At 47.1% G+C, this 9964-nt stretch overlaps 1 protein-coding gene across 2 annotated transcripts; it reads right to left on the minus strand.

The window, feature by feature from the left end:
- Positions 1-41: 41 nt before the first annotated feature.
- On the minus strand, positions 42-9850 carry pknox1.1 (pbx/knotted 1 homeobox 1.1). Of its 2 annotated transcripts, none has more exons than XM_056580256.1 (11): positions 9768-9850; positions 8269-8381; positions 7078-7208; positions 6006-6177; positions 3997-4191; positions 3510-3627; positions 3030-3127; positions 2647-2775; positions 2177-2253; positions 1845-2008; positions 42-1126 (listed from the first exon to the last, which is right to left on the minus strand). In XM_056580256.1, the coding sequence occupies exons 2-11, from the start codon at positions 8320-8322 to the stop codon at positions 948-950; spliced, it is 1317 nt and encodes a 438-aa protein (XP_056436231.1). In that variant the 5' UTR covers positions 8323-8381; positions 9768-9850; the 3' UTR covers positions 42-947. The 2 variants fall into 2 exon arrangements, with proteins under 2 accessions (XP_056436231.1, XP_056436230.1); XM_056580255.1 differs by lacking the exon at positions 9768-9850 and adding an exon at positions 8756-9755.
- Between the last annotated feature and the right edge of the window lie 114 nt (positions 9851-9964).

A 9964-nucleotide genomic window follows, 5' to 3' on the forward strand; every position in this document is an offset into this window, starting at 1 on the left:
TCTCTCCCCCCCCCCCCCCCCCCCCCCCCCCCCCCCCTCCTTCTCCATGCCCTGATGGGCCACAGAACAGACCCCGGTCAGAGACCACCAGTAAGAGTCGATTCTAACTAGAGTCGTGTGCACTTCTACTGAAAAAACACAAGCATGCAGGAAATGAAGACGAGCTCTCTGCTGAAGCGTTGGCATCCAAACAAACAGGATTCACATAGAAAAGGGAGGGGGGGGAGGAAGCGGGCAGAGGGGCGGCAGTGGAGGAGAAAATATATATATGAAAGAAAACAATTCAACCTTAATTAATGGAGCGGTACAAAGTATGACCCCTTCTGGTGTTCTTGTTTATAACACTTCTTTTTAGCTTCCATTGGTTGCTTACAATATAATACAAAAAGTGCACTCGCCAACGTTTGTCTACATGGTATAAAAGAAAAAAACGGTTTCTGAAATGAAACTTTTGGGGGCGTACACATCACGCAGTTCGTGCTGCCGTCCACTAGTGGGCAGAAGCGGTTCTGTGCATACGTCCTGTGGTTTTGTGCTCTATGTAAACGTATCATCTTTGTGGAGTATGTGTTTGTGCGTGTGTGAGACTGTCAAAGTAGTGTCTAAGTGTTATGTGTGTGTTGATTCATCAGCCAGTAAAAGGCTTGGGAGAAGTGTGTGTGTATGCGTGTGAGAGAGCATTTGGGATGTGTCTGCTTGTGTGTGTTGATCTGTAGGCCAGTATACAGTGGTAGTAGTGTGTCTTTGTCTATAACAATATATCAGCTTTGAAGTTTGTCTTTGTGTAAATGGACGTGTATGTCTATGCGTTTGTAACGGCATGTATCCGTATGTGTGTACAAGCATCTACGTGTGTATGTTTGTGAGTGTATACATCTGTGTCATGGATGTATGTCTGGTGTGTGTGTCGTGTGTGTGTGTGTGTGTCCGTCCATGGTGTCTGTGCTCTACTGCAGCGAGTCACTGTGGTCCAGGCCCAGCCCAGCCATGTCGTCGTCGTCGTCCTCTCCGCTGTCCAAGGACTCGTCCTCGCTGTGGCCACCCAGCATCACCTGCTGGACCGCCAGCGTGGCGCCGTCCGACGTCAGGCTCTGCAGACCCTCCATGCTCATGGTCACCATGGTGCCTGCCGAGGGAGGGAGGGAGGGAGGGAGGGAGGGAGGGATGAGCGGAGAGACCGGCAGCCTGTTTGCCATGAGCAGACTGTCCCCAACAACCTGCTTGTATGAGCTAGCTGTTGCTAACATACAAACCGTTTGTTGCTCATACATCTACTGGTTTACCCAACGTACGTACTGTATAGCCAGAAGGAAAACATGAAACTCCTTTTCCCATGCAGAGTCTGATAATTACCTCTTACACCTCTTCTATTGAATATTGAACCGTCTAGTCTATTAGTAGACTTTAATACAAAGGGTTAGGTTCAGTCAAACACCCTCACCACTATAAGACCATCCCGCCCCCATATCAACTCAAATGGTACCAAATGGTACCAGGTATGGTATTGGGTTCGACTCCTATGGTCTACAGCCCACTTGTCTGCATAAGAAAGGCACCCAGCCCCCTGCATGCTACTGAATGACACTGACACCTCCAAAATAGTTCACTGCAAGTCGCTTCAGATAAAAGCAATAAATGACTACTAATGAATGAAATATTAATGGATTACAAACAGCAGAAGAGCATAAGGAAGGTGGAGGAAGGGTGTGGTTGTGGTGGTGGAGGTAGTGGTAGTGGTAGTGCAGGTGTTGGAGAGGGTGTGGGTGGTAGTGGTAGTGCAGGAGGTGGTGGTGGTGGAGGTAGAGAAGGGTGTGGTGGTGGTGGTGGTGGTGGTGATGGCGTACCGTCGGGCATGGTGACCTGCTGGCTCCCGCCCACCGAGGCGATGGAGTCGGGCCAGAAGCGCTGCAGGGGCCGGTTCTGAGGGGTTTTCTTCTTGGTTTTGGGGGTTTCAGAAGAGCTGGCGTCTAGCATGGGCTGCAGGATCCTCCGCCGTGCATTGATGAACCTGAGAGGAGGAGGAGAACACAGAGGAAGAGGAGAACGTATGAAAGAGGAGCAGATGAGAGGATCAGAGTAGGGCGGTGAAGTATAATTGAAGAGTGGACTAGAAGACTAGAGGGTGGGGTCAATATCCATGCTGCTGCTTGGATCCCTCCTCGGGGACGTGACTCACCAGTTGTTGACCTGTAGTAGGGTTAGGTTGGTCTGGGTGGCGATCTGTTTCTTCTCGTCTTCCGTTGGGTATGGGTGCTACAGGGCCACACAACACCAACATTGTTAATCTCTAATTTGACATTGCTTTTTGTGTGTGTAGCATTCACTTGGGAGGCACAATTCTGCTTCCTCCTGGGTTCATCCCATGTCATGTTTAGCAGAGGAGATGGATCCAATTGGAAATAAAGACCTAGACTATGTCACCAAATGTTAAGTATTAGCTAATAACTAACTTCCCCAATTCCCTTTAATAACATGCCCCTTTATCCAGTGGCAGGCAGGCAGGCAGGCAGGCCGGCAGGCACACACACACACACACACACACACACACACACACACACACACACACACACACACACACACACACACACACACACACACACACACACACACACACACACACACACACACACACACACACACACACACCCCAATGTGCTGGAAGAGCCAGGAGCGCATGACGTTGGTGGCCTGCTTGGGCAGAACCCCACGCTTGTTCTTGGAAGAGTTTTCCTCGTGGCTGAACGCATTCAGGTCCTGGTGGAACTGCAGCTGGAGCTGAGAGAAGATACAGAGACACAGACATTATTTTCAAATGGAAATAGATTTGAAAGATTTACCCCACACAGCCATAACTGTGCATCAGTGATCATAAAAGAGTGGTTATTAAATGACTAGTATCGAGTACAAATTAGTTGTAACAGCGGACATCCTCGCTAGAGAATGAGCGGCCTGCTCCTTTATTGGGGAACCCCCCACTGTGTTTGTTACAGTGTGTGGCCTCCTGTGTGAGTGGTGGTGTGGGGATTCACCTGGTTGTTCTGGACTCGTATCGTTCCGGGAGAGATGGCCTGCGTCACTAGCTGGCCTTGGGGTGTTACTACGGTAACCGGCTGATAGACCGTTCCACCTGGAGAACACACACACACACACACACACACACACACACACACACACACACACACACACACACACACACACACACACACACACACACACACACACACACACACACACACACACACACACACACACACACACACACACACACACACACGATGAGTGTTTACACTTGATGTGCCCTGGAGGCCGCGGTCTGGCAGGAAGTCATAGCGCTGATGCTGCTCATTAGTCAGCAACCGTAGGATTAAAGTCCCATAAGGAGCCATACCTTCTTTGTGACATTTCATATCCATGTCGTTTCCTGCTTTCTTTCCTTCATCGGGGGCAGTACAAGTTGGAAAATCTAAATCTGTACGATTATTTTTGAAGAGGCTCATGTCGGTCGTTACCTGCGACCACCTGGGTGGGGTTGACGGTTGTCAAGGTAACGTTGCCCTGCTGCAGGGCGGATGCTTGAACCATGATCTGACCCTGGGGACTGAGGGTCCCTGCGAAGGAGGTGGGAGTCTGAGGAAACATACACACACACACACACACCTTTTAAACACACATTACAAACCAACTTGTTACATACCTTGTTGTGCATCTGGGTCTCATGGGGGGCCAGGCCCTGCAGCGGGGACTAGGGGCCTCCATGTGTCTGTGTGCATTTGGGCTGTCCCTGGGTCTAGAAGGGGGGCGGGCCCGGACTATGCAGCGGCGACTAGGGGCTCCCCTGTGTCTGGGGGTGGGGTGTACCTGGCTCTAGAGGGGGGAGAAGCCGGACCCTGCAGAGGGGAGTAGGGGCTCCCATGTATGTATGTGGGGTGTACCTGGGTCTTTAGAGGGGACAGGCCATGGATTAGGGGCTCCCATGTGTCTGTGTGTGGGCCGTACCTGGGTCTTGAGGGGGGACAGGCCGGGGCCCTGCATCGGGGAGTAGGGGCTCCCGGGGTCTCCGCTCAGCAGGGTCTCACTGTTCATCTTGGTCTTCAGGCAGGCGATGTAGCGGCTGCAGAAGTCCTTGCAGAGGTCGCTCACCTTCTCCAGCTCCAGTAGGTGGATCCGCAACACCTGGATGGCCTTCACCATCTGGGGGTCAAAGGGGGAAAGGTCAAAAGGTTAGGAAGAGAAAGACCCCTTGAAACTCCCATTATACAGTCGTCTTCTGATGTTTACCATCTTCTTCTTTACCTTCTTCTTGAATTCTGAGTTGACATAACTGGTTAACCTGGAAATCCAGCCCTTGAAACAGGGCCCTGGATTTACATGAGCTGATGCTGATTAACATCTTGGTTAACCCTAGCTGCTTGGTTTAATATATTGACTTTGGACTTTGACTTTGTTAAACTGGAAAGTCTACCTCTAGTTTTGGGGTGAGTAGGCATTTACTAATACAACCCAGGTAAAGGAGTGTATGGAAAATTTATGTTAGTGTTTAAGCACGTCATAACAGGAATTGTTTTGTTTTCTTTGTGTGTCAAATACTCAGCTTCCTATGAATCCGAAGCCATCAGATAGATCACAAAAACCCAAAGAAACAACGGGTAAAGGACACATTAAGGGTCTGATGGAACATAATGACACAGGATTAGAGAGGGGAGAATAACCACCGACCACATCCATGTAAAGATGGGCCTGGCTGCGGTGGTTGCCAGGGTTACCAACCCGTGTGCAACAGACCATCATGTGGTTGTCACTCCTGTGATTAAAACGCATCCCCGGCAGCTGGGAACATACTTTGGTTGACTCCATTCTCTAGAGCAGGGCTCCTCTAGAGCAGGGCTCCCTTAGCGCAGGGCTCTTCTAGAGCAGGGCTCCTCTGGAACAGGGGTCCTCTGGAGCAGGGCTCCCTTAGCGCAGAGCTCCGATAGAGCTCTGCGGATGGGATTCTCATGTCCGATACAACAGTGCTACCTGCTTCGAGGTGTGTCTTTAAACTGATGAAGTTCTTGTCTTGAGTCGATGAAAAACTCACACATATTCACACACTTATTGTAGGCTATTTATCTTTATATTATAGCCTACTGCAAAATGTGGAACACACACGATTATATCCGCGATGATGAATTCTGTTTGACTTTCAATAGGACTGTTCCACCTTTTTTGCTTCCTAATCTCAATAAATCAGCCGATTTATTTCAGATTAGTGTTCTTTACACATTGGAAAATGTGTCGCACTATGTTGATATTTGGAAAAAACGTGTTGAATATCAATTGTAGCGATTTATTTTAATCATAGTTATAGACACTAATGAAAAACGAAATAAACTGTTATGAACTCTAGCGTGGATGGGGATGCTAATCAGACACAAGACTGAATGGGTTATGCATTTCTATAGGTCTATAATCTTAAAATTTCAAAGACAACTTCTCGATGCAAACAGCGAGCAGGGCTGACTTCAGCGCCATCCGCTGGACACAGTGGATTTAAACTGGTGATGGGAACTCAAGTCACCGAGGGCTTGTGTCGCCACACACCAATGGAATGAGTGGCTAAAGAAGAATTCACCTAATTTTCAATCCAACTGTTTTTGGGAAATTTGGACAAATTAGACAGGACTATTAAGGCTGGGAAGAAGGTTAATCTTCTGATACATTTAATCATCTACTCTGATTGTAGATTATGCATTGGAATAAAGCTAAGGGACTATTATAAACCTAGGCTCTTGATGAGCAAGGCTGTGAAAAATCACAATATGAATGCAATTTTTTCACTTCTTGGTTTGTTTTACGAATAAGCCGGGACCAGGTGTTATCTGATCTAGTTTGTAATATGCATCTCCTTAAACTGAGCAATAGAGAGAGAAAAGAGAAACACAGACACTGAGAGAACAAAAGAGAGACAGCGAGAGACAGAGAGATGGATGTGACTGAAAGAAAACATAAACACCCTGTCCTCTCACCAGGTTGTCCAGGTCGGGGTCTTCGCTGAAGAAGGCCTTGCCTTCCTTCTCCTGGCTGCGCACAAAGTTCTCGATGTCCACGTCGAAGCTGGCCGACGTGATGCAGTCCGAGCTCTGTGTGGACTGTTCGCATTTCTCAAAGAGCAGGGCCAACAGCGGGAACAGAGGGTGCCTGCACAACAACAACAACAACAAAAACACCGTTTGAGACATCATTTATTTTATATGGGAATATTCTGAACCTTTATTATTATTATTATAATATATACACACAATAGACAGATCAAATATACATTTCCAAGGAATGACAGTCGGCTGTGACACCACCAATGTAAACTACTGTATCCAGATATGTAAACATAATGCAAATGCTGATCAAAAAATGTGCATTGCCTCAATCTTTCCCTCTCTCTTTGTAATACATATCATGTGGTATTTTTCTACCATGGTAATCCCCAGGATTAGTACTGTGTGATGCACTGTTGAATTCAGGATCCAAAAGCTTTCTCGGCCGGCAACAAGCCAATATCCTCCGCTAAAGGAGGATAAAAAGGCTAAATAGGTACTGTCTATTCAGGCAAAGAGATGCTCAGTGCTTGAGCTTCTAGAAGACGCCGTTCAACATCAGGCACACAAAGCGAGAGCACCTGGAAGGGTCCTCTCTAAACCTGTTCACACGTGGCATCCAAATTAAGATCCCACTGGATCGCATAGGACCAGTAGAGGACTAGTAGAGGACCAGTATAGGACCAATCTGCTATTAATGCCTGACACATTAGGAGTCCATTTGGGAGGTTGTCACCCCCTGTCGTCGTTATGTCAATCTGCACTACTCACATTTCAGTATACACATTTGTCACCAATTTTTTGAATGGCAGGAACATTGCCCAATTCTTTTTTACATATTGTTTGCGGAAGGGTAATCTGATGTCAAAGGGTAGAAGATGACAGCTCAGACACACTGGCCTGAACCAACCCGTTTGTAATCAATCCCCATTCATCCGAAGAGCGAAGGTGACAGAGGGAGTCGATAGAGAGACAAAGGGCGTTTGAGAGAGGATGAGGGCAGTACCGATATATGGCGGTTTTGTCTGCGTCCATGGGCGTCTGTGGCTCGTTGTGGGCGGGGCTCGGAGCTTCCACCAATGACCCCTCGATGAACTTCTGCTCCGAATCCCCTTCTGCCTGGGCCACACCTTGCATCTGAAAGCCAACAGATGAGATGACATGCGAGCAGAGACAGAGAGAGAGTAAGCAGGAGAATAAGCAAGAACAGAGATACAGGATAAAATAAAGACATCATGTGAACTAGCTGCAGGGGTAAATCCTTATAAGGAGCTGTTATTTTAACGAGACAAAGCTGCACTAACTGCTGGAGGAATGGATAGATGATCAGCAGGAGCGGCACTGGGAGGCGTAATGTGACCGAGAGCCTGAACAAGGCAGGGAGGTACAATGGACATAGAGAGACGGCGGCCTGAGCTTGACCCGCCGTACCCGTTTGTTTTGGTTCCAGTTTGTTCAGGTTTCAACTTGGAGGCTGGGCAGGGAAACAATATCGGCATGAATAATATTTTCCCATTAATAATTGTAATCAATAATTATTATATAATTGTAACCTCCTCCACTAGGGGGGTAGGGGTTCAACACCCTGAACCTGCCCTGTGACTAAAAGCAGGCCGGGGGGCCAGGCTGGGAGCCAGGGAGAGACCCAGCATGGGAGACCCTGCCAGCAATCCCAGCTCCAACCATGTGACTCGGGTAACAATGACTTGGACTGAGCTCCGGCGGGGCTAAAAATACTTGTTTGCTTGGGGTGGAACATTTCTCATTAGTCACAGATCTTTCCCCCGCTCTCTTTATGAACACCAGCAATGTTCTGGCACTGGCAATGTTTGAGTGTTGTAGTGAGTGATGCGCGTATGGGGAGGAGCGGTTTGAGGGAAGAGGTCCTTGCTCTGTGGTTTAACATTTCAGGTCTGCCGTACGGTTATTTGTTGTAGCTCACTGTGATCTGAGACCGATACAGTGCAAATATAATACTCAAACAGGAGATGCAAGGATATCAAGTATTATGTTGCATGAAGAATGCCTGGTTATCATTAGTTTAAAGCTTTGTTTTGAGGAGCTTACTGGGGGAGGAATATACTGTAACTGCGAATATACGTTCATATCGGCAACTAAACTTTACTTTAACAGGGCTAGTACTTCACATAGATTGTCAGAATACTCAGCCCTAGATAGGACTTCCCCTGAGACCCACCTGCTGCTCTCCTTCTTGGTACTTGTCTATGGAAACCGACTGGGCTGCCATCATGTTCACTGCAGATGCTGCAAACACTGGGGCATTATAGAGAGGTGGGACCGTGGGCCAACCTTTACGACATACACACACAAACAGCCAAGATCAAAGTACAATAGGCTTTAACATATGGCTATTTCTTTTTTAAGTTTGAGATTTAACTTAAAAGTTGAACTTAGATGTATGATTTTATGATAGGGTAAAAATACATTGTATTTTATAAGAGATTCATTATAATTGATAAGGGAAAATGTATATTTATCTTTCATTTAAAATAATATTGAAGCATGTTCCATGCACAATAAATCAAAGTAGCATCGTGCGTCACTGACAGCAACAGCAATTATTCAACCAATAAACATGTGGGCATGCACATTGTTTATGTATTATGGGACCAAGTTTATGACTTAAAAAAAGGTATTTCAATCATTTCAGTTTTAAATAGTACCCTCAACATAGAGCAATATCCATTTTTGTCCACAGCCCATTGGGTGGTCCAACATTCAAAGACACTGTCATTGATCCCATCCCAATAAGCCAATCTCTCTACATGCAACCCATGTTGAGATAACACACACACGCGATTTCCAACATTAGCAGATATCCGGGGGGAGTAATACAAATAATACAATTTGTTTTGCGTATTCGCCAGTAATCCATACGACTGCTTAATACTACAGCAATCAAATCATTATCTCAATAATTAAAGAAAACAATAATAGCACCTCAGCTAGTGTACTTCAGCAGGGTACCTAGCCGCTAGGTAGCTCGCTAAAGTAGGCTACTACTAGCTGGACGGCTATTTTTACACAAGCAGAGTTACGACAAGGATCTGTGGTGTGCTATCTGGCGTTTAACTGCCGGTACAACACCAAGCAGACTGCAAACCGCCATATTTAGCAAGGAAACCACTGCCAGAAAGCGAACCCCCATGCTAACAAAGCTAACAGCCCCGCTGCGGATCACTAGCAGCTCGTTGCTTTCTTTACATCTTATGGCTGTATAAAACAGCTCCACATAAGATATCGTCCCCTTTCACTTGAAAGCATTATACGTGATCACATAATTACGTTAAGGTCTGTAAAAATAAAAATCGACATAAAAATAAAAGCTAACATGCTAGCCGGTGAGGCTTCCTAAATCCTGCCCACATCAGTCAATCAATCATGGGAGGACAGCTGCCTGTCCCTCCTCTGAGAGGGGTAGAGCGGGGCCTTGCTTCCACCACTCGCCCTTGCCTTTCCACAATCCTCCTCTGCCCCCCAACAAAACGCCCGACATATTTTTTTTCCCGCAGACTGAGTTTTATTTCTTCCTAGTACTGCCAATGCTCTCCCATCCAAACAACCTCCGATGCTCCCAATATGTCCGCATATTCTCGCCCTGGGCATTTTTTGTGTGCAGCCCAGATTGTTTGATTGATAGGGAACGGAAAAAGAAGATTTTGAGTGACAGCTTACCTGAGTGCCAATCTTCGTCACACTGACAAGCGGCTGCAGCAATCGGGACCCGCAGTTGTCGCGTTGCGTCATCGCGCAAGGACACGCACAGCCTTTGGCTCATGAATATTCATGAGATGGGAGGAGATATGAGGACTCGGTGGAGAGCCTTGTTCCCCCACCCCTCGAGTCCATGCACCCTGCTGGGCACGGCTGGC

Source organism: Gadus chalcogrammus, chromosome 20, assembly GCF_026213295.1.
Source record: "Gadus chalcogrammus isolate NIFS_2021 chromosome 20, NIFS_Gcha_1.0, whole genome shotgun sequence".
Lineage (NCBI taxonomy): Eukaryota > Metazoa > Chordata > Actinopteri > Gadiformes > Gadidae > Gadus > Gadus chalcogrammus.

Coding starts and splice junctions, on each gene's coding strand:
- pknox1.1 (XM_056580255.1), bottom strand. CDS start 8,810: ATGTTGGACCACCCAATGGGCTGTGGACAAAAATGGATATTGCTCTAT. Junction 8,382..8,755: donor GATATTGCTCTATGTTGAGG/GTACTATTTAAA, acceptor TATGTCGTAAAG/GTTGGCCCACGGTCCCACCT. Junction 2,009..2,176: donor CTACTACAGGTCAACAACTG/GTGAGTCACGTC, acceptor TCCTCCTCTCAG/GTTCATCAATGCACGGCGGA.